Consider the following 26,057-nt stretch of genomic DNA (forward strand, 5'->3'; position numbering starts at 1 on the left):
TCACCGTGCTGTTGACCACAGAAAAGGAATAACTGTGAGGGAAAATGGAAAAATAGATGCTATCTTTACTGGGAATCCGTATAGAAAACCAGTTCATACTATACTTCTGATAAATCAGTTCTAAAACAATTTCAAACCTAAGAAGATTTCCATAAAGATGATTTAGCAGCATACTCTAATTTAAACTAAGAAGAGGAGCCGACTCAAAGAAATTGGATTTGGTACAAGATTTTCCAGAAGTTAATGCTTAGGCACAGAACAAGGTTTTAGATTACCATGCTGATTCAGCCAACCCATTAAATGACCATTTGTGATTTTCCTAAAGGAAATTCAATGTTAGTGCATATTATTCAGATTTCTCTTTTCTTCTCTTTTTTTTTTGAGCACTAATGGGATGGTTTCTGAGCCCAACCAAGGGGGAGCGGTTTATGAACCCAACCAAGGGGGCGGTATAAAAAACCCAACCGAGAAGGGTGACGAAGGGAAGGGGAGGAAAAAAGGGGGAAGACGGGGGAGGGGGGAATTTGACAACAAAAAAGTGACAAATAAAAAAGCAGGAGAGTGGGAGAGAAGAATTTAAGAAGGGAGAAAGTTGACGAAATGGATGGTTCATGGTTGAAGGTGAATGGAGAAGGGAGAAAAGGAGAAGTGGCAAAGGTATAGTGAAGAGGGAAGGTCAGAAGAGAAAGAAGGGAGAAAGGGGATGTGGGGGGGGGGGGGGGGGGGGGGGGGGACGTTGGTGTCGACCGAGGGGTTAGGATATAAGTAGGGATTTTAGCCAATCGGGAGTAAAGCTAAGTGGGCTAGCGTAAAAGACTATAAAAGATGGGTTTTAAAAGGGTACGTGGGCCAAAAAAGATGGGTACGGTGGTCCATACACTGATGTGGGCATCCCCCACATCTAGGATAGATAAAATGCAGATAAATCTGATAAAATATTACCTAAAAGAAAATATAACGATGTCCAATAGTCCAATAGAAAAAAAAATCTAATGGGGAGGATGACTGAATCACATCATAATCGAATCATGTCCTACGTGAATCTGTGTTAAAATGCATCGACACGTGATTGATCCATAAATTTAAAGAATCCATGCCACATAACACTAATTGACTTGAACATAACAAGTAGGATGATCCATTAAGATTATTGATAGAAGACAAGAAAAAACCACGCATGGATGGTTGACAAAGTGAAAGGATAAAGACACGGAAGTCGTACAAACACCTAGAGCTACAAGTGAATCATGAAAGTGAAGTTCCTCAAATTGAACCTTATAATCTTAAGGTTAATGATAAGTAGCGGGCCACATCATTACCACAAAGTCCATAACCACACCTAATGGCATTGCTCATGGTGGTGGTGATGATCATGTCAGAGCAAGTGCACATGCTTGTAATTACAATGAGAATTATAATATAAGGACAAATACAACAAGGATAATGATTCTGCCGAAAAGAGAAATATATAATTGAGGATGTTATTCTAATTCAGATTCATCACCTCTTTTTTTTTTTAAATCTCTGCTACATTTACCAGTGGCAGTTACTTTTGAAGTCTCTTCTACTTTCTGGAATATTCATTCTTGCAATGGCAATTCCTTCTATATTCAGTTTGTTGTTTAGTTTTGTTATGGAATTAATTAATGGTGTGAAGAAGTAGGGAAGTAACAGTTGCACTCCAATGACTCACTTGTCTCAGAGCTGACAATCTGCTGCTACACTTATCTTGGTCATAAATGCATGGTCCAAATTTATTAAGGGGTTGAAGCCCAACAATTTTGTAAATTCTATCGCATTTTTGTAAGAAATGCTCTCCTTGTGATTAAGTTGAACACTTTAATAGTTTATATTCTTTCTCATACTCCTCATCTTCTTAGAGGTTTAGGTTAGTTTTTAGAGAGATGTTTGACTTGTTGAGGACTGATGATTACTCCTCCTCACGTATCCAAAGAGAAGGAAATAGTTTGGCCGATCAATTGGCCAATTTTGGTGTCTTGCACAGAATCGTTGGTCTGGCAAAGTTGCCTAATTTGTAGCCTTTTCAGTGTTTTACCTTTCTTTTTGCTCTTCGTTTTTTTCAGTTCGCCTTGTGCAGTGCTTTTACTATATATATATATATATATATATATATATATATATATATATATATATATATATATATATATGAGAAAAGTGTAGCTACACATACGTGTAGCTAACTTAGCTACACCGACGGCTTAAAATACAGTGGGCCCCACATTGTTTGGGTGATGCAAACCATCCATTTGATGGGCCCTCACATAGATAGGGTGTGCCCAAAAAATCAGCTCCATAGGATCATCCCAACCCTACGATTTGTGGAGGCAAAAATGGATGTGTAAAAACCTTCACAAATCTGTCCATTTTTGCCTCCACAGTTTGAAGGGTTGAGATCATCCAATGGAGCTGATTTTTTGGGCACACCCTATCAATGTGAGGTCCTATCAAATGAATGGTTTGGATCACCCAAATAATGTGGGCCCACTGTATTTTAAGCCGTCGGTGTAGCTAAGTTAGCTACACGTATGTGTAGCTTCACTTAACTCTATATATATATATATATATATATATATATATATATATATATATATATATATATATATATATATATATAATCCCCTTCAGTTCCTTTTATTCTTATCCCTTGCGTCTTATCCCAATTTTCTTATTTCTTATTCTCATCATTTAAGAAGAAACATCCACAAAGAGCCGTACTCAGAATAGTCCAATAGATTTAGGTTGACAGCAGGAAGCAGCTTTCTATTTACTTCTTCCCTTAACCTACGTTCAATGACACTAGCCATAACACTAGATTCAGAGATATTTTGGTTGCTCTCAGTGGTTAGTTGAGACTAGATTTTGATGGACTAACAAAGCCAATCCACTCATGTTACATGGATTCTTTTGGACGGGCTAAGTGTCGGGCAAGTGTAAGATTCCAATACTTAACAATTTGTTGCGACACTTCTAGATCTCTTTTATCTATTTTTTTCTGAATAGTACTACCATAACTTTACAATTACCATATGTTCTGAGTTTGCACGTTCTAATAGAGTAATAGTAAGTTTTTTATAAGGAAATAAAGCATTGCATTTACTTAATGAATTAAACTTCCAATATATTACTTGTTATAACTATATTATTATGTAAAAAATTAAAATGCGATAAATGATTAAGATATTTTGGCGAATCCACAAATCTTTCCTTTTGAGGTTTTCCGAATCCAACACTCGATACCCGTGTCGGATTCTGACACTCATACCCGTACTGATGCAATATAGCAATCCACGGGAATTTGGATTTCAGGACAATGTGGGCAGAATGGTCTCACTTGTGCTGTAACTGACAGTTACTAAAATGATTTGAAACTGAAACCCCGGTACCAAGATTTAGCTTCTCTCGGAACTGGTGCCTACAATATTTGGGTAGAGGGAAATACGCATAATGGTGTAGGCTTACTGAAGGATGACTCCTTCCTACCTACGGTTCCTCCCCATATTCAGGGAACTAAAGCAGCTCAACATTTCCAGTGCTGTTGCTGAATATCCCATTTCGTCAAAAAGGAAATTTGAAAACTAACAAACTGCTAATCTCAGAACAAAATACACAAATCTCAAAAGTTGGAATTGTATGCCAAACTCATAATCTTCTTGTAATTTTGAAACTTGATTACGTCCTCTTCAATCACTCTTCTATTGTTTATATTTTCTTTATCTGTGCACGTGGCAACGTTGCTTGTGATTCAAATTTAAAGCAACTCATACATAGGTTATACTGTTAAATTGGGTAGCAGAGTACACCTACTTAATTTTAAACATGTAGAGACCCCACAAAAAACTGATTGACCAAATGCGGTCCAACAAGTATTAAGGTCTCAACAATGAACCAACATGTCCTGGGTCAAAACCTCAAAAGACTCAAAACATTGTCGTATTGAGCTATGCAAACCAACTATTAAGTCACCTGAATTTTGGCATCATGAGTTGCTACAAGAATTTCACTTCTTCCATCACCATTTAGATCAGCTACAATTGGTGGGGGGAGTCGCTCAGCTTCATATTTGATTGGGTAGTCATCTGAGAGATGAAACCATGCTTCCTTGAAGGAGAAATCACCTCCATGCTGAAAATGAAAAGTCGATCATAATTAACTCAAAGAAAAAGAGAATCACAACTTACATATATTTCACACACAATATAAATATATAACTTTCTAAGAGCTATTTATGGAATAAATGGCTGTTTGACTGCTCAGTTATGCATTTTAATTTGTTGTAACATTGGGAAATGAATCAGGGAAATTTGAGAACCACTTTAACTAAAATCCTTGCCGAGAATGGCATAACATAAATATCATAAAACCATAACGAACGAGGCCATGACTTAAGTGAGGCAAGAAAGAACTCCAAAAGCGCGTAGATTGGTCTAAGAAAATTCAAAAAATATATATAAGAAAAAAAAAATACACCATCTTTAGAAAGCGCAACATACTTGAGTGGCAGGCCACGATACAATCCTTTCTTAGACATCTCTTTTGCCCTAGGTGGGTAAGTATGTTTATTACTATGCACCTAGTTGTCCTTTAAACCCATTCTTATGTGCTTAATGATTATCATTAAATGCATAAGAAATTTTGATGGGTTAAATTGATGTATTCCAAAAATGTTTAAAATGAATATCCTCAATGTGATTTTCAAGAAGACCGAGGGCACCGTCTGATCTCAAAAACAACTCCATTTTCAGAGTTGAAGAACACAATGAGGAAAATTAACCAGAAGACTGAATACAACGTGAGGACAAGTTCGACAGTTCATAACCGAGAGGGGAAAAAAACAGTGTTGATGCCAACTTATTTCGAGTTCCATCAAATACAAGTACATCAGAAAACGAGGAGCCAAAGACTGGTTACAGTACTTAAAAGACTACGAACTAACCCTAATTCAGAGTAGTCACATGATCAACAATGTGGGGTCAACGGAAGGTTGAAGTTAATGTTACTCGGACCATGTTTGGCAACCGTGAAACTATTTTTCAGGAAATATTAGTTTGCCAGGTGGTGAAAAGGGGTAGAAAGATTGGGAAAGGTACAGACTTGAGAAGGCATGAGTGAGGGGATGGTGCTAAGGCCCTGTTTGGATTGGAATAAAAAATATTCCTGATGGATTTTTTATTGTCTGGAAAAAATTGTTCTTCCCATAATTTAGGGGGAAATAATATGTTATGGTTGATTTAGAGGACATCGTCATAAATTCAAGGTCTTTAAAAAAAAAATTGAATAAATTTGGTGCAAATTATATTTTTTGGTTTGGAAAAAAGTAGGAAATTTTAGAAATATTTTTCCTTTCCAAACTTTTTCATAAACTTCCTGCAATCCAAATAAAAGTCTATTTTGAGTAGAGTTTTTCTTTTTCCTGTTTTTTAGCAACTTTTCACTGTCTTTTCACCCATGCCCTCTCAATTCTCTCACTCCTCACCCTCATTGCCCCTCTCCCACCACTGGATAAATGGGAAAAAAAATTCATGGCTTCCAAACATAACCTTAATAACCATCAAAGAACACAACCAGAAAACCCACTACTCAGAGAGGCAGGAAATTCATTCTACAATAGAAAAAAAAAAGTAAAACACCCCAAGAGGGTTTACTTCTAAGTTATCAAGGAGAAGAATATAGCCCAAAAACCCAATACTCTTATAGGCATGAAATATTCATTCTACCATAGAAAAAGAAGAAAACCCAATAAGGGTCTAAGTTATCAAGGAGAAAAACATAGCACAAAAACCCAATACTCATATAGGCATGAAATATTCATTCTACCATAGAAAAAGAAGAAAACCCAATAAGGGTCTAAGTTATCACGGAGAAAAACATAGCACAAAAACCCAATACTCATATAGGCATGAAATATTCATTCTACCATAGAAAAAGAAGAAAACCCAATAAAGGTCTAAGTTATCATGGAGAAACACATAGCACAAAAACCCAATACTCATATAGGCATGAAATATTCATTCTACCATAGAAAAAGAAGAAAACCCAATAAGGGTACTGCTAATTTATAAAAAAAAAAGGAGTTTATACATACCTGAAGGGAGAAGAAAATAGCAAACGCAGACAATAGCAGAATACCCAAGTCTCGCTTTCTCATGATTCGTCCCTCTCTTTCCTGAATCACTATGAAAAGAGGGTGAATTTTTTGGTATTACAGAGAAAGGGAAAACAAGACCTATGAAATCGGATTAATAAAGCTTTCTGAGTCCACAAGTCTTATGAGGCGGACTTGAGATCTGTAACCTATTTGATGAAGGGTCCCACAATGGATGGGCCAGTTAGGGAAGTAATGTATTCACCCCCTTTTTTTCCACTGTCCAGCCCTTCTAGTGAGGGTGCAACTCGGGTGGGTTTGGGTCGGTTGAAGCCAGCCCGAACCCAACTCTAATCTGCGAACCCGAACCCGACCTGACTCTGAACCCAGCAGTGCCTAATCTGACTCAACCCAAATATTATTCTCCCAGCCTGATCCTGACCCGATTTCCCAGTTCGGTTCGGGTTGGGTCAGGTTGACCCGGGTATAGGGATAACTTGCTGGTAATCACGAAGTGGTGATTGAAAAGAGAGAAGGGGAAATTATTGGTTTGGGGGATTTTTCGACAAAAGAAACTTCGGTTTTCTAGATTTTTCAAATTCTGGACGGGTTTTGGGTTGTATTGGGTTGACTGATACCCCAGCCCGAACCCGACCCGAAATCTTCTGATTCATAATTGCCAGCCTGAACCCAACCTGAATTTTGAAAAGTCCAATGCAGCCTACCTAAATTCGGGTTGAACCCAACCTAAGTTGTACAGTGTATTTATGACTACACTTTTTACACTAAAAGGGGTGGTCCGGGGAAGAAAAAGGGGCAAATATATCATTTCACCAATTTTAACCTTTTTTTTATAGGTAAGCCGGGATTGGGCATACCCCTACAGGACTTTATAAAAAGAGAAAGATTACGAGTGAAATGGACTCCTTGAGAGTCTACACATACAATGCTCAAAATATCAGAGGGAGGACATTGTATGGGATGTCCTCCCTCTTTACAAGACAATCAAATTTTGAAAGGTAATCAGCTGCGGCATTTGCTTCTCTTTGAGTGTGGGAGATTTTCCAAGTTTCGAGGTTTGCAAGGATAGATTAGAGGGTTCGCAATCGTTGGGATATGCTTCCAAAGACATCTATATTTTCCTATAATAGTGTTGATTGCAATCCAAAGGCTGTTGATGCCTAAACTGCTAGCGATGGTGACACCTCTGTTAATTGCTTTCTAGCTCTTGGACAAATTTCGGATGACAATTAATGGATAAGGAGGTTATTGTTGACTTTATTTTTTATTTTTAAAGTTCTTTATAATTCAAAATTTACAAGAGGGGATTCTATTTTGTCTTTTTGTGGTTTGTCCTTTAGGATTTACTTTATGCTTTTGGAAGTCCCTCCCAAAAATTTGAACTCCCCTCCAAAAGGGCTAAGGCCTTGTGAAAACCTTTAGTCCAAGAAGGAAAGTTTGTGAGGAAAAGAGTGTCCATATATATACTTCCACTTTCATTGTCTTGTGAATGAGAAAGAGGAAAAATAGAGACCCTCGCGCATGAGTCGTCGGGTGGCCTGGTGGGCTAGACCATACCACACACGCGTGCCGTTCGGCTGGCCGCACGCGTGGGCCCGAAGCTTTTCTTTTATTTTTTCCTCTCATATTTTTCTTAAAAAATAATAATTTTGTTACCGTTTGGAAACGTCTCCACGTGCTTAGTGGGCCGTTTAGGAAACGTTAATTACGCAATAAGTATTGCAACGTTTCGATTCCCATCGGATTCTTTCCTTTATATAAAAATCAAATTTAGAGAAAGGAAAATATATCCCAAGCGGAAAGTCTTCCTCTCTTCTCGTTCTTCTCCTTTTCTGCTTTCTACAACTGTTGTTTTTCCCCAAAGCTTTATGATCAAGGCATTTTTAGCACTCATAAGTCAGTTGTAAGGCATCCGGGTTGCTTGAGTGCACACCCCTGGAGCGAGAGTTGTTGTATCCTGGAGGTATAAGCCGAGACGCTCATCTGCACCGTTGATTTGTCATAGTGGGGGCGAGATTTGCCTTAAGGACAGCGAAGATGCTTTGTGCCTCAACTCGATAAGTTATGACTAGGAGTGGACATTGTTCGGTTCGGTTCGGTTTTGGGCTAAACCCAGAACCGAACCATATATATTCGGTTCCATGAAATTGGAACCAGAACCGAACCGAACCAGAACCATATATAATCGGTTCGGTTCGGTTCGGTTTTGGGTTTACCCAACCTTCACCAATGGCCCTTCAGGCCTTCACCAAGTGACAAGACAACCCATCTCAATTTTTTTATTTATTTTTTGAACGATGCCCAGCTCAAAATTCTTTCAAGAACACTCCATTCAGCTCTTACTGTAAGTGTATGACTCATCATTCTATTTTTTTAGGATAGTCGGAAATGTTGAAAACATAAAAATCATAAACATTCCATAAGTAGGCATAAATATACATGACATTTCAACTTTTTAATTTTCAGGATAGACATTTATGGAATATGAAGTGTTTCCCCTAGAATCTCATTAATAGGAAGAAAATACAGATAGTAGTAGCACAAAGTCACAAACCTTCTCATTTTCATGAACTTTGTTGAGAGAATGGAATTTTGAGTACAAACAGAGGAGGATTTGGTCAGCTTATAGTAGCACAAACCTTCTACTTAAGGTGCCCTCCTAGATGGTTTGAAACATAAAACAGCTAATTTTCAACATTTTATTGCAGCTCCAACTTAGCACACGCACCTGTTTCCTGCCATCGTATGCTCTTGAATCCAGTTGAGCTACTAGGCTGTTTAATTAGGTAAACAACTGAAGTGAGCACTTCGAGAAATGTCAAATGGTTGTTGGCTACCCAATCACTCTTAAACGAACGGAGCTTCAGAAATTTGTTTTGGAGCTTCAGAGAGCAGACAGCCACTTATAGCCTTCCCCTCCACTTCAATGGTGAGTTTTGCTGCTTATTTGCAAGTGACTAACATAACTCATCACAACAACTAAAGCAGGGAACATAAATTTTTACCTGGAAAGAACAAACAAAACAGAGTCAGTACCCTGACCACTGCTATAAAAGATTTTGCACCCAGTCTAAGTGTCTAACACAGTATCACCTCGAAGCAGAATTCTGCATCGGATGAATTTAACATTCCCTTCGTTCTTGTTGCTTTTCTGTTAGTATAATGCGGGCATTTTGAGGATCCATGCTCTTCATAAGAAGCACAAAGAGCTAATCATAATCAAGGGGAGGAAAAGGAAAAGAGTAAAACCTCTCACTTACAGACCTCCTGTAGCCTTATCCTAAAAGGGAGAATTCGCATCTTGTCCAAGTTGCAGTGCCTAAATATTGCAGAGAAAAAAAGAGGGAATCTGAGTATTTTGTAGATTGGGTTATGCTAACTACCACAATTACCAACAATAAGAGGACATGCCCCGCCCTTGTGTATAAGCATGCAGGGAGAAATAACTTCCAGCAAAGAACAACATTTGAAAGAAATGAATAGTTCTCGAGTAGAAGTGATGATTCACAAAATTAAAACCAAAAGATAATTATTTAACACCATAAGCAGTATGCCTTTCAAAAAAATGCCATAATCAGTACAAGTTCCAGTAGCCACTGGCTTAAGAATATGGGCATCTCAGTAATCAATTCCGTTTTGCTTCGTCTGTTTCGTTTCTGTTGTAGAGGAAGTGATGGCGAACTTGTTGCATGAAGTAGGTAAATGCAAATGATATAACAATGTAGTGCTATCAATCTCTTTCGATGTACCTCCGGTGCTGGTACTAGTGCAGATTTCAGAAGGATCTAGCACTTTCTAGCATCAGATGAACATCTGTCACATGGAGCAGAATAACTTCATCAATAGCAGCAGGAGTCACTAGTAAATCAAACAAGGGCTTCAGCCCATTTCTACCTAAATAGGAGGCTTGAGAAAACAAACAATCAATCAAACAAGGGCTTCAGCCTCTAGACCAGCAAAGCTCACTGCAAAGAATTCAAGCTCAGCTAAGCAATGAAAAGATTAAACCACTACAAAAAAATGTTAATGACGATTATTTCAAAAGTAATACCTAAAGTTATTGGCAGAGAAAGAACATATTTGGCGATCAGGTGCCCCGTTAATGCGCCAAGCCTAAACATAAATCAACAGAGAAAAGTAGCAGACTACCAAATGAAAAACAATATCATGCAGCCATTCAACAAGCAGAAAGAGGGGGCAAGTTTGGGTCCTGCAAGTTCCATCAGGGCTTTGTCCACCTGCAATTTACATACAAGTAGCTTGGGTTTATCACCTTGTCATAAACAGCCAAGCAATAGTGGTGTTGCCTTTTCAATATTTGATGGACTCCTGTTAAGAAAAACTCCCAACAATAACTTAAGAATCAGATTTCAAAAACCATATAGACAAAACATGAATTCACTCACCTTCTCTTCTTTTCTCCATCTCAACTCTCATACATAAACTTTCGATTGTAAAAGCAAATGCTAACAAAGTATCTTCAAAAATGTCTATTAGACAAAATACCCATACAGACAAAGCTATAGATTATACTATTCATAGAGAGGAAAAGTTACAAAATGATGTAACATAACATAACATTCAAGCATCCCAACCCATAAAACATCCAAATAGAAAGGAAAAGTAAATAAAAAGGAATGGCATCAAATGATTCAAATCCTCCATTCCAATGTCCAAGTTCACGTTTCTTTGCATCATCCTCTTCAACATGAATGAAGTGACAGTTGGACTTTCAAGGTCAATCAAGAGAAGTAACAACTGCAAAAGTATACAACAATTAATGTGGGCATACAAGTTACAATAATTAATTATAACAAAAGAACTAAGACAACAATAAAAAAAACAAATAAAATGTTACCTGATTCAAATTCTTCAAGTTCATCTAGCTTTTCTTCTACTTCAATAGGGAGTGGCGAAGCCTGTAACCAATCTTGTCCACAAATCAAGCACTCTACTAATTTAGGGGTTAGAGAACTACGAAACTGATCAAGAATACGACCCCCGGTGCTAAAAGCGGACTCTGAGGCAACAGTAGAGACGGGAATAGCTAGAACATCTCTTGCTATTTTGGAAAGAATTTTGTATCTAGAACTATTCACTTTCCACCAAGCCAATATTTCAAATTTTAGGTCTTGCTTTTCACATCCTTCTTCTAAGTACTTATCTACCTCAGACTTAGTATCCACGCTCTCCTCTTCTTCTAAAAATGCAACAAAGTCCGAATCAATAAGATCTATAGTTTGGTTACAAGCGTCTAGATTTTGCTTGTCAACCTCCATCTCATCCAAGTTTTGAACTTTATTGGGAGGCGATGTGGAAAGAGATTGGTAATGCACAAAAAGACGATGAAATACTCCATATACTCTATTAGTGAGTGCACTAACCTTTTCCGAAGCATAGAGTTTAGAGTAACAAAATTTAATATACTTCAACTTAAAGCGAGGATCCAACACCACGGCAAGTAATAACATCATATTAATTTTATCAATGTTCCCCCAATACTTGTCAAATTTTTCCTTCATTTTCAACGCCATAATGCTCAAATAAGCATCTCCATTTTTTGACGACTCATCCAAAAGACGTTCAATCTTGAAAACTTCATGAAAATACGAGTTAGAGGTAACATATAAAGATCTGGATAACCGTAGAGTAGCCTCATTGAAAGATTTCAAAAATTGAGTCAATACTCGAGCATTATCCCAATCATCATCATTAGGGCACCCATCTTTCAACTCTGCCATAAAAAGTACATCTTCCTCTCCAAACCGTTCAAAAGCTTTTCGAAATTTCAATGCAATTTCCAACATAAGATAAGTAGAGTTCCATCTAGTTGGAACATCTAGGCAAAGTAAACTCTTGCATGTAATTCTCTCTTTTTCCACACAAAACTTAAATCTTTGTGCTCTTGATGGAGAACTCCTAATGTACCTCACAGCCCCACGAATTCGAGAAATCGAATCGATGACTTCACTTATCCCGTCTTTGACAATCAAATTTAATATATGCGCACAACACCTCATATGAAAAAACTCCCCATCTAAAATGAAACCGTTCCTATTAGAAATTTTTTTCTTCAAGTATCCAACAACAGTATCGTTTGAACTTGCATTATCTACTGTAATTGTGCACACCTTTTCTATACCCCATTCAATCATGCATGACTCGACAGCTTGTCCAATTGCCTCACCCTTATGACTATAAATCACACAAAAGTTTATTATTCTTTTATGTAATTTCCAATCATGATCAATAAAGTGAGCTGTAAGGCACATATAAGAAAGGTTTTGTAAAGATGTCCATGCATCTGTTGTTAGGGAAAATCTTTGGTCTGTTTTATGCAACAAATCCTTTAATTTTTTTTTCTCAATTGCATACATTGCCAAACAATCCCTAGCCACTGTACGCCGCCCAATCAACTTAAATCTAGGTTGCATGACACTACAAAAATGTCGAAAACCCTCTCGTTCTACAAATTTGAAAGGCAATTCATCAATGATAATCATCCTATTAAGCGCTTCCCTACACAGCTCTTGGTCAAATTTCCATGCCACACGACTACTATCCCCTTCTTGTGACAATGATTGATATGAAGAAAGGAGTGTTTGCCTCGTGTTTTGAAAATTGGGATACTTAGTGTAATTTTTAATATGCTTCCATAACGTACTAGTACCATAAGAACTACTATAAGTATAAGAATTTTGACAATAATTGCATTTTGCCTTTTCAAGTTTTCCCCCTTCCGGATCTTTAAGTCTAGCAAAATGCTCCCACACTCTAGATGTAAAAGACCTTTTCTTAGTTTGGCATACCTTTGCTTTACTTTGAGACGTGCCTTCCTCAATAGGACTTAAACCTCCAACAGGTACATCATTAGGAATGTTGGTGTCTCCCGTGCTCGACATCTAACAAGATAAACAAGATATGGAATATGGATGGTTAGATGCCTAGATGGTGTGACAAGAAATTCTAAGACAAGCTGTATCAATAAAATGAATTGAACTCAGACAATAATATGAATATGAATTGAACTCAAATTCTAATAGTAATAAATCTTGAGAGATGCATTAAAGCAGCATGTAAGAATATGATTTGAACTCAGACAAGCTGCCAACAAGAATATCTAAATGCCTCAAGAAAACGTGCAATGTGGTTTCACAAGAAAATACCCTAATTAATTATGCCCTTTCACAAAATATAAGAATTGTAAGAAAATAAAGTTATCTAAAATTAATGTAGCAAAGGACAAAATCACAAACCCTATTCTTTAAGTTTAAACCCTAATCTTTAAGTTTAAACCCTAACAGAGCTAAATGGATCAAAATTTGTAACAAAGAAAAACTACTAAACAGAGTCAAAAATACTAATATAAGTATCTAACACTCTCAAGTGGCTGAAAAATATGGACAAAGGACCCTTAAATTTCGAAAAGCCCAACAGACAATTTTTTCGTTGGAGATCTAAGCTTATACAGATGGGTTTATTCGGTTTTCTCTAATAACATATAACATTCTCAATGTACTGGACCCAGAACTTCTGCCCATTGATGATTTCATGTACAAAGGCCAACCCGGGTAGAGAAAGCCCCAAAAAAATTCTAAAACCAATCTGCAAAACAGAAACCCCCAAAAAAAAATTCCTAAAATTTATAAATCTATACAAAAAAAAGAAATCAAGGCCGTGAGAAATAAAAACCCAACAATGAGAGAGAGAGAGAGAGAGAGAGAGAGAGAGAGGAATGGAGGGAAAATGAAACCCGAAATAGGGTTTTCCCCAAAAAACATAAATAAAAAAAACATGAAATGGGGTTTTTGAAGGGTCGTTGGTTAGAGAAAATGAAATAGAGAGATAGAGAGGGAGGGAGGGAGAAATTAATCTGATAGAAAAAAAGAAGAAAATAGAGAGAGAGAGAGAGAGAGAGAGAGAGAGAGAGAGAGGAAGAAGATGGAGAGGAGAATTGTACCTTGCGCCTTGCGGGCTTGCGGTTTCCAGAGAGTCGGTTTGAAGAGAGAGTCGGCGGAGAGGAGTCGGTTTGCAGAGAGAGTCGGCGAGAGACCGAGAGGAGGGAGCGGCGGAGAGGAGAAAAAAAAAACTAGGGTTTTGAATCTTTGATAGTTTGATTTCTGATTTTGTGAATATTTTTGTTTTTTAACTTTTTAGTTTTAAGTTAAAACTTATAAGATATAAGGGGGTGAATTAAAATGGGAGTGGGTGATTTTATCAAACTTAAAGGCTTAAGGTAAGGTGAGGTGAGGTTCTCGGTTCCGGAATCCCAAACCCAGAACCGAACCGAATTTGCACCGGTTCCCGGATTTCGGAACCGGAACCGACCCATATACATATGGAACCGAACCATATGTGCCGGTTCGGTTCGGTTCCTCGGTTCGAACCGGAACGATGTCCACCCCTAGTTATGACTGAGCTGTTGTCGTCACAAATGATCCCTCCGATTGTGGCTTTGTTTTCCCGAAGCTGTGCATCTGTGTTCAGTTTCCAAATTCCCGGATTAGGAGGGATCCACAGGCAGGACTGATGCCTATGAGAGGGGCTGAAGTTCAGGGGACTGAGATGGTGCGAGAGGAAGTCATTGTGTCCTACAAGGGATTGGGCGGAGACCACAATACATAAGAATTGGACCGTGAGAATAAACCCTCAGCTCGGAGGATGGAGCACTCGCAACAAGAGCATGTAGAGGAAGAGGCGCATTAGCATTAGGGACAGGGTCAACGGTACAATTAGAAAAATATGGGTATCTAAAAAAAGTGACATCAACAGAGACAGATAGCCGACGTAATGTAGGACTGTAACACTTATGTGGGATTTTTACATGGTTTTATTGAGGATTTTTTGGGATTCTATGGTTGGAATTAGATGATGACTTGTCTCTAGAATGACTCATTTCATCCCACTTAAAAGCAATAAAATCAAATTTATTTATATCCCAATTTTTCAGATTTCTGCATCAATTTAAATATGAATTTATTTTTTACGGGGTTACTTAGGATGAAACACATCTCTTCACAAGTTTTGTAGCCTATCAAAACATAGAAAAAAAATCATAAAATCAGGAGTTCAATTGTAAGATCAACTGGGTGATTTTTTCCTGATGTGAAAACAGCATTGAATGGACTGATGATTTGATGAAGAGGACCTCACTACATTAAGCTCTCATGGGAGAAGATGCAAAATGGGAATAATTATGTTCTTATACAAATATACATCACATCTGATCATTTGGAAAATCACCAACAGGGCCTAACTTTTTCAGTGCAATCAATTATGGACTGGTAATCAGTTCTCAAAATCCAAAACAGATAGGGTCTAAGAGATGCATTTGGCATATTCATGAAACAAGGGTGTCTTAATATTGTTTATGTGGAAAAGAAAGAAAGAAAGAAAAGAGGGGTTCATAGTGCCCAAAATGTACAGTGGAGCCCAGATGAATGGATCATCTAAACCTTTCATTTATAGTCCATGTGGTCCCCAGTTTTTTTTTTTTTGGTGTACAAATAAGAAAAAAAAGAAGCCTCCAAAGAGTAGTGGGTGCGATACGGGATATAAAACCAGGCCTACCGAGTGGACGGCTCAGATCAATCAAGGATGGGACCCACCAGTAGAATAAAACCCTACCCAAATGGCGGGAAAAGGGCTGTACATTTTCCCGCCAAAAAAAAAACCACATCTCCTTTGTTGTAGAGAACCCTCGCCCCCCTCTTCACACCATCTCTCTCTCTCTCTCTCTCTCTCTCTCTCTCTCTGAACATGGATTCTTCTCCCATTAACAACACAAACGGTAACAATCTCTCTCCTTCTCTCTGTCTGATTTTCTTTTCACAGTTTAGTGTAAAATATTAGGGTTTTCATCCATTAACAAAATCTGCAAGTCTCATTTTCTGGGTCCGTTCAAATACATGGAGTTTACAACCCAGGATTATAAAATCGTGGATTTTACAAGTTAAAACCTTGATTTTATACTCTAATACCTGGACTTTATAAGCTAAAACCTAGATCTTACAATCTTGGATCATAAAAACCAGGTTTTCACTTACAAAGTCTAGGTTTTAGCTTATAAAATCTAGGTTTTAGTTGGTAAAATTCAAGATTTTACTGTCCTAGATTATAAAATTCATGTATCCAAACTCCCCATCTGTTTTTTATTTTCTGTTGAGAGTGTAATGTAACAATTATTGGGTTTTTACCTTCTTTTTGTACTGAATCCATTCCTCTCTCCCTCTGTTGTTTGATTTTCTGTTGACAGTGTAATGTAACAATTATTGGGGTTTTTTTTTTTCTGTTTGTATTGAATCCAGGCCCCTCTCTCTCTGTTGTTTGATTTTCTGTAGACAGTGTAATGTAACAATTACTGGGTTTTTCCCCCCATTTTTCTCCTGTTTGTATTGACTCCAGCCCCCCCACCCCCCCTCCCCTCTGTTGTTTGATTTTCTGTAGATAGTGTAATGTAACAACCATTCTATTTTTTTGTCTGTTTGTATTGAATCCATGCCAGTGTGTGTGTGTTGATTGATTTTCTGTCGATAGTTTAATGTAACAATTATTGTTTTTTTTGTCTGTTTGTATTGAACCTAGGCCCCTCTTCTCCAGATGATTCCTATTCCAGCCCAATCAACAACACCAATTCCTCTCCAGCTCCCCGAAGAAGACGTAGATCCACATCCGCATCCGGATTCCAAACACCCCCTCCTGACCACAATCTCCGCTCGCCCTCTTCCGAAAGTGGATTCAACACCCCTTCCTCCCGCCAAACCCCACGCCGTAGACGGGCCCCACCCGCAACCCCCACTTCCACTGACGACGCCCCGCCTTCTTCTGACGATGCCCCTGACGACACGCCCACCACCTTCGTGTGGGGCACCAACATCAACGTCCAGGACGTCCGGTCCGCCATCCACCGATTCCTCCGCCACTACCGTGACAACCCCACCGACCTAGAGGGAAAATACATGAAGGCCATTCACCAGATCCTCGAGCTCGAGGGCGAATCCATGGACGTTGATGCACATAATATCTTTGATTATGATCCTGATCTCTACAACAAGATGGTTCGATACCCTCTCGAACTTCTCGCCATGTTCGACATTGCCCTAATGGATACTGCCACTTGTATTAATCCTCTATACGAGAAGCACATCCAGTCGCGGATATTCAATCTTAAGTCATCTGTATCCTTGCGCAATCTCAACCCATCTGGTTTGCTCTCTCTCTCTCTCTCTCTCTCTATCTCATAGTTAAATTATTTAGGTTTATGATCAGTTTAGTCAATTTTTGAAAGTATTGTTAGTTTCAAAATTCTTAAAAAAAGCAGTTTACGTTGGTTAGCTTGAATTTATTTATACATTTTGGATTTATCACATTACTCTGATTGATTACACATTGAATTATCTCATGGGTTAGCATTTTGTAGTTGATTACATTTTGGATCATTAAGTCAGTTTGATTATGGTGCTTCGATTCAATACATGTTGTACATTTTGGATCACAGTCAGTTTGATCATGGTACTTAAACTAAATCTCAACCCATCTGGTTCTCTATCTCTCTCATCGTTGAATACATAGGTTTATGATCAATTCAGTCAATTGGAGAAAGTATTGTAAGTTTCTTAAAAAACAGTTTACATTGGTTAACTCGAATTTATTTTATACATTTTGGGATTTATCACATTTCTGCGATTGATTACATGTTGAATTATCTCATGGGTTAACTTGTTGTAGTTGATTACATTTTGGATTATAGTGTTGTGATCCATTAGCCATACACTTGATATTAGTTAGTTTTTTTTCTTTTGTGAAAGGCTTGTTTAGTTCCATTTTTTGGGAATTTTATTTGCTCCTAATTCCTGGTAGTCAACCTGGAAAGTGCAAACCGTGCAAACCCTAGGTTTGCACCAATTTGGTATCAGAGCCTAGGGTTTGCATTATGTAGTAAATTTTACAATGCTTTGATTCAGTATGTTTTGTATTTTTTGGATTATGTAGTCAGTTTGATCATGGTACTTGAACCGAATATATTTTATACATTTCGGACTTGTCACATTACTGTGGTTGATTACAATTTGGACTGTCTCATTGGTTAGCTTGCTCTGGTTGATTATATTTATCATTATATAGTCAGTTTGGTTACGGCGCTTAGATTGAATATTTTTATACACCAAAACCAACTAATATAACTGTTTAATTGCTTCAAGCAGACATCGATAAGATGGTTTCAGTGAAAGGGATGATAATCCGTTGCAGCTCCATAATACCTGAAATTAAGGAAGCTATATTCCGCTGCCTTGTCTGTGGTTATTTCTCTGATCCTATTGTTGTCGATAGAGGTATGAAATTCATCTCTATTGCCACTCCAATTCTATATCACCGTTAATTTTCTCGACATAATCATTATTTTGTGGGTTGCAACGAACATTATTAGGCCGAATCAATGAACCAACAAGGTGCGGTAGGCAAGAATGTCTGGCAAAAGATTCCATGATGTTGATTCACAACCGATGCAGGTATTACTGTTAATTTAGTGTTACATTTCATAATGCAATTATGCGAGTGATTTAGAGTATGATTGTAGAAATAATTCAATGAATTTGTATTTGTTTTTTATGGTCATGTTGTAAAACCAGTTTTGCAGATAAGCAGATTGTGAGACTCCAGGAGACCCCAGATGAGATTCCTGATGGAGGGACCCCACATACGGTCAGCTTGTTAATGCATGACAAACTTGTGGACACTGGAAAGCCTGGTGATAGAGTTGAGGTAATAACACATCAATGCTTCCCTCCCTGTTTTACCTCAAGTTCTGTCAATTTGTGGAGACTGGTTTTTTGTTTGTTGAGATATTTTTTTCTTCAACAGGTCACTGGGATATACAGAGCGATGAGTGTTAGAGTAGGACCGACACAAAGAACTGTAAAATCTCTGTTCAAGGTATGCAAGATTATCATTTAGGATTTTCCACGTTTCCCCTTTTTGCTTACATAATTGGTCAAGGCAAACCAAAGCCTGAATAATTTATGAAGCTCGAAGAAAGACTTGACTTTGTTTTGGAAGAGCTGAGAAGTTCTTAGAAAGCAAGAGAATGTCGTTGGAATTTCAAGCATCCCTAAAGTCGGTCTGGAGACTAGAAATTTCTTTCGGTTGGCAACTCCTATAAATTAGGGGGTTGTGGAGTCTTTTGAGCAAGGAAGCTAGCAAGCAATGGTGTAGTTGGGTGCTTCTAAGTGTATGGTGTAGCCTAGATTGTAGACAATTATTACAATTTTTTTTTGGTAAAGTGTCTTTTTTTGATACACAATCTTTTGTTCTTGTGGCACCCCCATTTAGCTTCCAGGAAATAACATCGGTATTTCCATCACTCTAGTCAGGTAAGATTCAGTCTTCATTGGCTCTGTTAATAACTTAATATCATTAGATTATTCTTCACTTGAATGCCTTGATATAGAGTCTGCTTTGCTTTTTCCACTAATTCTTTGGTCTGCTTGGATGTATTTAGTGCCTCGTACTTTTCTTTGAGCTCTACCAAAATCATTTGTGACAGAAAATACTTATTACTCTATATTCCTTGATTCCTAAAATGTGCTTTTATGACTGGGGTTGAGATTGGCTTCATCTTCTGGTGTGGCCACTTTGCTATAACCTTTAACAATCTCCCATAAATCTTGTGAATACCATCATCTAGATGCTCCATTTGTCCTAATTGCCCTTGTTTAACAGTGGAATCTGTGGACGGGATCGTGCCTGTAATCTTCAACTGTCAGATCAGACGGTCGTATCTGATCAATCAAATGAACTAGGCTCTGACACCGATTCGATGCAAATAACTTGATGTTGTTCCTGGAAGCTTGCCCGTGGCCCCGCAACAAAAAATCTTGCATTGAAGAACACACTTTAGAAAAAATATTTTGTATGACTTGACTACAAACTAGGTTACACCATTAGAAGCACCCTACTATACTATTGCATGTTAGCTTCCTTGTTCAAAAGACTCCACAACTCCCTAATTTATAGGAATAGGAGTTGTCGACCAACTTAGAAGCATGTAGTCTCCAAACCAACTTTAGGGGCGACTGAAATTCCTCCATAAATTCCAGCATACAGCCCGCGAGCACCCTCAGTAGATGTTTGCCATTTACCGCTCTTATACCAAATCATCAGCGATTCCTTTTTACTTGCACAATAATGGAATTAGCTGATCTAATTCTTATATCTCATCAATGGCAGACATACATTGATTGTCTCCATCTGAAGAAGACGGACAAGTCTAGAATGCAGGCAGAGGATCTCATGGAAAACGAGGATGGCGCCAATGGAGCTGAAAATGATGGTCCCACTGATTTCGAAGATAAGGTACATTCTTATTACTTGTAAACAATCGCATTAGCAAATCTGACCCATACTCGCTTGAAATTTTCAGGTAGAGCAATTGAAAGAGCTATCAAAGTTGCCAGATATTTATGATAGGCTAACCAGGTCCCTGGCACCAAATATATGGGAACTCGAGGATGTAAAGAAAGGCCTTCTTTGCCAGGTCCGCATAAAATAAAATTTCCTCTTGTTTGTTTGTTTGTTTTTTTGAATAAGTGATCTTAATATGGATTCATTATGTTGTGCAAACTTGGTTCTCTACATAGTTGTTTGGTGGAAATGCCTTGAAGTTGCTTTCTGGGGCCAGCTTTCGCGGTGACATTAATATCTTGCTTGTGGGTGATCCTGGAACCAGCAAATCTCAGCTGCTCCAATACATACACAAGCTATCCCCTCGTGGCATTTATACCAGTGGAAGAGGGAGTTCTGCTGTGGGTTTAACTGCTTATGTTACAAAGGACCCAGAAACCGGCGAAACTGTATGATATAGTTGTGGATTTCTTTTCCTTGACAGATTTCCTTCTACACACTTATTCCTGCACTTCAACTCAAAGTGGGCTTTTATGTATTGCTTGATCTCTGTTTTTTTTTAAAATGTGCAGGTGCTTGAGAGTGGGGCATTGGTCCTTAGTGACAGGGGTATTTGCTGCATTGACGAGTTTGATAAAATGTCTGACAATGCACGAAGCATGTTACATGAGGTTTGTGAAAACAACCAATTACTCCAAAAGCTTAAGCTGTAGGAGATGGCATTGTTTAATCTTTTATAGTTTAACACTCCTCAGTCTTCACGTGTGGCCCCTCTTTTTAGGGTTGGCCTACACGTGGCACATGTGGACCCTCTTTTTGGGTTGGCTGTTTCATGTGGATTTTTAATATGAAGGAGTTTTGAACACAGGACTTTTGTTTTGACACGATGTGAAAACAACCAATTACTCCAAAAGCTTAAGGGGTCGTTTGGATATGCGGATTTTAGAATCCAGGTATTTAGTTTGAAAACAGTGTAAAAGAGGGTTCATGGTCAAGCTGTTGTATGCTATCCTGACAGCGTTTCTTGGATTTTAAGTGAGAAGTTCAGGTTTTAAAAATCTCTCCTGCATCCTAAGATTTCTAAAACTTGGAAATATGGGAGGATCTGCTACTCTCTTGTTGATGAAAAGAAGGGCGAGAAGTAAAAAACGAGTAAAAAACGACAGCCGGTCCGCTTCTTCTCTTGTCTCTTAGCTACAATTTTGAAGAAATCCAGGATTCTAAAATCCGCGTATCCAAACGGCCCCTAAGCGGTTGGAGATGTCATTATAGTTTAGCAAGGTTGTTATGTTTTCAAAGTGATCTTTGGAAGTTGGCTTCCTTCTCTTGCCTATGTCACAAATATCGTTCTCGGGAATTTCTTGGCAAGGGAAAATCTCACGATATATTAATTTTTTTCTTATTTTTTTGGCTTTATATTTGGAAAAAACAATAAAAATAAAACTATATATATATATAGAAAAGGAAATTGCTAGCGTCCATCGCAAAAGGGTTTTCGCGGCTGGTCTGTCGCACGTCAAACCAGCCACCTCTTGAATGAAGACAACAACTTTTGTCTCCATTCACGAGGTGGCTGGTCTGACGTGCAACAGACCAGGCGCGAAAACCCTTTTGCTATGGAGCTTAACAAATCCCATATATAAATATAAATTTTAAGAAAAAAATATAAAATAAAATACTGTAAAAATATCGGGATGATATCATGATATTGTCGTGACATTTTATGATAAAAATGAATATATCGCTATATTTTTAAAATCTCAGGATTATTTCTGGATTTTTTCGTTTTAAGAAAATGTTGCGATAAAAATGCGTTATTTTGAAAATATTCGGAGATATTTGTGCAATAGTTTCTAGCCAATTAGAATCCTCAGGGGCATTTGACTGCGTATTTTACCTTATCATACCATGTCTTCTGATTTCTTTTTTAACACACTGCAGGTTATGGAACAACAAACCATTTCAATTGCAAAAGCTGGGATCATTGCCTCCCTTAATGCCAGGACTTCTGTCTTAGCTTGTGCTAATCCTAGTGGATCACGCTATAATCCCCGCTTGTCTGTAATAGACAATATCCACCTTCCTCCTACCTTGCTGTCTAGGTAATAAACTAATAACAAAATCATAACACACATAACACAAAATACTTCTTGAGCTGTTTATGGCATTGGCCCCTCTCAGATTAATATCTAATAATTGATGATGTCAACATCCACAGGTTTGATTTGATTTACCTAGTTCTTGACAAGGCTGATGAACAGACAGACAGGCGCCTAGCTAAGCATATTGTTGCTTTGCACTTCCAGAATCATGAGGTCAGCAGAGTTCCCATCTTGCAATTTCTCCACATGGAATTCCAAGTTTTTAGCAATTTGATATGCAAAATTAGTTTCTAAAGGAATTTGTTGAGTTGAGTGTCTTGAATTCAACCAGGTTGGGTTCCGAAATATTGTGTGATTTCGGTCCGATTTGAGTAAGTTCTGTCCCGCTTTTTATAAGGGGGTTTTAGGCCTTATTTTCGTCTTCTTGTCTTTGAGAAGAGGGTTGAGAGCTCAAAAGGGGGAAAATGGTGTATTAGGGTTTTTTGTGGGTTTGGTGAGAGATACTGATCTTCTCTTGTATTCCCTTGTTCTTATAGTGGATTTTCTCGTCCCCTCTGGCATGGATGTAGGCTTTGCCGAACCACGTAAATCTGTGTCTTTGTGCGTTTGCTTGTGGTTGGTTCTTTCGTTTTGCCTTGCCATTGAAATTGCAGATCGCTATTTGAGAGGTTTTTCATAACAAAATTGATGTCTATTGTTTGTGCAGAGCACAGTGGAGGATGTTTTAGACCTTCAGACTTTAACTGCATACATTAGCTATGCCAGAAAGCACATTCATCCCCAATTATCAGATGAAGCCGCAGAAGCATTAACACATGGATATGTTGAGATGAGGAGAAGAGGAAACTTCCCTGGAAGCAGCAAAAAGGTCCTCCTTTGTATCTACAACTCACATCTGAATGTGTAAACAAATGACATCCTATCCTTAATATTACCTGGATTTTTTATCGACAGGTGATAACAGCCACCCCAAGGCAAATAGAGAGCTTGATACGTCTCAGTGAAGCCCAAGCTCGGATCCGTTTTAGTGAATGGGTATGAAACTTGTTTGTCAGACACATGTTTGATTGTTTTCAGACACAAATAAGTCTTTTTTAAACCTGGAAAAGAGTGCGGCACCGGAGAGGTCTTCAAATTTTATAGATAAAGTGAAATAAACAAGAGGACTAACTGCCTTTCCTCGAGAACAAAACAGGGAAAGAGTACTAGGGTCCTGTTTGGATTGCTAGAAAAACAATTCTGACTGAAATTTTCCCATGAAAATTTTTGCTTTCCACAGTTTAGAGGGAACTGATATGTTTAGAGGTATCATCATAAATTATAGATCTCTCCAAGTGAAAAATGAATAGGGTTGGTTCCAAGTTATCTTTTTCGTGTGTAAAAAAATTAGGAAATTTTAGAAATATTTTTCCTCATCAAAATCCTGCAATCCAAACATGGCCTAAAGCAAACTCAAGAATCTGAAGCAAACAAGTTGATTCCCATGTCTACAGGTTGAAAAAAGAGATGTGACAGAGGCATTCAGGCTTTTGGAAGTTGCTCTGCAACAATCAGCCACTGATCATTCAACAGGTAAATAAATATCATTGGACACTAGCTGCTGTTTTTCTTATTCGAACAGTTGCCTGTATAGTATTTACATTGATGACCCTTAACAGGGACAATAGACATGGATCTCATTACAACTGGGGTTTCCGCAAGTGAAAGAATGAGAAGGGAGAATCTGTTGGCGTTAACCCGCAACCTTATAATGGAGAAAATGCAAATTGGGGGAGCCTCAATTCAATTGATGGAGGTAAGGCTTAATTTCTTCGAAACCATTCCATTTAAATGTGGAGCATTTCAATGCCTGAAATATTGTTATACACGCTAATTCAGTTACTCGAAGCACTGAGGTCACCAAGCAACATAGACGTCCACCTTAATGATGTAAGTAGAGAAGTAGAGACATTCTTTCTTATAGTGAAACATTAATGTCTATTGTAAATTGAATGGTGCTTACTAATGGGTAGAACCTTCATTTTTTGGGCTTTTGTCAGCTGCGAAATGCACTTGCAGCTCTTGCAACAGAAGGGTTCGTTAGTCTTCATGGTGATGGTGTGAGGAGGATTTGATTAGAGCACATGTAGAGTGATAGGAAAGCTCTTTTGCTGCATTGGGTGGAGGTCTAAGGCTCATTTCCATCATGGTGTCAGTCAGTCATGGACAAGGAGGTCTAAGGCTTATTTCAATCATAATGTTAGTCAGTCTTGGACAATTTCAGCTACATACTATGTTTTCACACTTGTAAAGGTACTATTGGAACTGTCATACTTAATGTGCGCAGATCGAGTCCTTAATGTACTGCGTCAAGTCAAATACTAGTTATTATCGTTGTTGTTATCTCTCCTTCACCTGAACCGCTGAACCTAAAACGCTATAAAAATACTCTTCAAATATTATATTCATTGTAACTTATTGGTCTCTCTCTCTCTCTCTCTATGCATATTGGAGACTGAAGATAACTATATTAGATTGATGAATGCACTGTTATTTGATTATCTCGTGTTTGTTTGAGACGTTTAGTTGGTTAATCTTAAGATTTATTAGTTTGTTAAATGAATGTCATATTTATTTTGTTGCAAATTATGATCAGTAAAGTAAGCAGTAATTTTGTATGTAAGAACACTTACGGGCTTGTCTCCATTTCTAGATTTTTTGGGGTTGCCGTCTCGGGCACCTTGTTTCTATGTCGTCACTCGATAGACGAATCCTAATCATAGACTACATGTGATTTGTTAGGGTTCTGTTGATAGTTTGAAAGTACTATGTGACATGGCTGGGGTAGACTGATAAAGCTGCATGTAATACCTGTGAACTGAGATAGAGCCTATCTACACAAGGATGAACTTGGTAAGTTAAGATTTTACTGCACTCACTGTCTAAGATCAATGGATGAGTTTATATGTAACTTTTAAAGGTGCTGTAATACATGAGAAGGCTGTTGCATCTTAGTTGTAGATACATTTCTTTCTCTCATGTCTCAAGTCCTCATTTTTCAAGCATATATCACGTTGGATGTTCTCTTATAACTAGAGCTACTAATTTAGTCAACTATGTTACCTATTTGATTATAGAATCAGACCAAGATAAGCCATGAGATCAATCAGTTAGAGAAGGAAATCCAATCTGAAACCTTCAGGCTCCGTTCACTTGTTTTCTAGCTGCAGGAAAAGAAAAGAAAGGAAAAGAATCTGATGTGGAAAACTTGAAAAGAAAGGAAAAGAAACTGTGAGAAAATTCTTTTTTCTCGTTGGTCACTTGGTTGAGAAAGGAAAAGAAAGTATGCAGGCAAAGTGGTTTTCTCCAGAAATGGATTTTCTTACGCTTTTGGTGAGAAAATTTAGAGGGAAAGTGCAAGAAAGTTGGTTTTACATGTAATTATTTATATA

General features: G+C 37.9%; 3 protein-coding genes across 6 annotated transcripts in view; 1 reads left to right on the top strand and 2 right to left on the bottom strand.

The window, feature by feature from the left end:
• LOC143859123 (FG-GAP repeat-containing protein) overlaps positions 1–6,279 on the bottom strand; it is a 43,838-nt gene extending 37,559 nt beyond the window's left edge. The window contains exons 1-2 of the mRNA XM_077369805.1: positions 6,104–6,279; positions 3,985–4,143 (exon numbers count right to left, since the gene is read on the bottom strand). Coding sequence (XP_077225920.1) covers positions 3,985–4,143; positions 6,104–6,166 — 222 coding nt within the window. The 5' untranslated portion in view covers positions 6,167–6,279. The remainder of the gene's footprint in view (positions 1–3,984; positions 4,144–6,103) is intronic.
• Positions 6,280–10,051: 3,772 nt separating this feature from the next.
• LOC143859001 (zinc finger BED domain-containing protein RICESLEEPER 2-like) lies at positions 10,052–13,026 on the bottom strand. Its single transcript, XM_077369682.1, has 5 exons — positions 10,983–13,026; positions 10,531–10,614; positions 10,378–10,453; positions 10,176–10,237; positions 10,052–10,089 (listed from the first exon to the last, which is right to left on the bottom strand). Exons 1-5 carry the CDS (start codon positions 13,024–13,026, stop codon positions 10,052–10,054), a joined length of 2,304 nt encoding a protein of 767 aa, XP_077225797.1.
• Positions 13,027–15,760: 2,734 nt separating this feature from the next.
• Positions 15,761–25,644, top strand: MCM4 (Minichromosome maintenance (MCM2/3/5) family protein). 4 transcript variants are annotated; one of them, XR_013239191.1, is made up of 19 exons: positions 15,761–15,914; positions 16,709–17,329; positions 18,328–18,456; positions 18,552–18,633; positions 18,754–18,886; positions 18,986–19,057; positions 20,351–20,476; positions 20,544–20,657; positions 20,761–20,973; positions 21,097–21,195; positions 22,466–22,626; positions 22,743–22,839; positions 23,333–23,494; positions 23,581–23,661; positions 24,120–24,198; positions 24,285–24,421; positions 24,505–24,555; positions 24,666–24,918; positions 25,408–25,644. XR_013239191.1 is itself a non-coding variant. In XM_077369905.1 (18 exons), the coding sequence occupies exons 1-18, from the start codon at positions 15,884–15,886 to the stop codon at positions 24,738–24,740; spliced, it is 2,463 nt and encodes an 820-aa protein (XP_077226020.1). In that variant the 5' UTR covers positions 15,761–15,883; the 3' UTR covers positions 24,741–25,091. The 4 variants fall into 4 exon arrangements, 3 of the variants coding, with proteins under 3 accessions (XP_077226020.1, XP_077226022.1, XP_077226023.1); XM_077369905.1 differs by lacking the exon at positions 25,408–25,644 and having other exon boundaries at positions 24,666–25,091; XM_077369907.1 differs by lacking the exon at positions 25,408–25,644 and having other exon boundaries at positions 15,813–15,914; positions 16,724–17,329; positions 24,666–25,091.
• The last annotated feature ends 413 nt before the right edge of the window (positions 25,645–26,057 follow it).

This window comes from Tasmannia lanceolata, unplaced genomic scaffold (genome assembly GCF_043159265.1).
Source record: "Tasmannia lanceolata isolate RefF3 unplaced genomic scaffold, GAP_Taslan_0.1 ptg000029l, whole genome shotgun sequence".
In the NCBI taxonomy this organism is placed as follows: domain Eukaryota; kingdom Viridiplantae; phylum Streptophyta; class Magnoliopsida; order Canellales; family Winteraceae; genus Tasmannia; species Tasmannia lanceolata.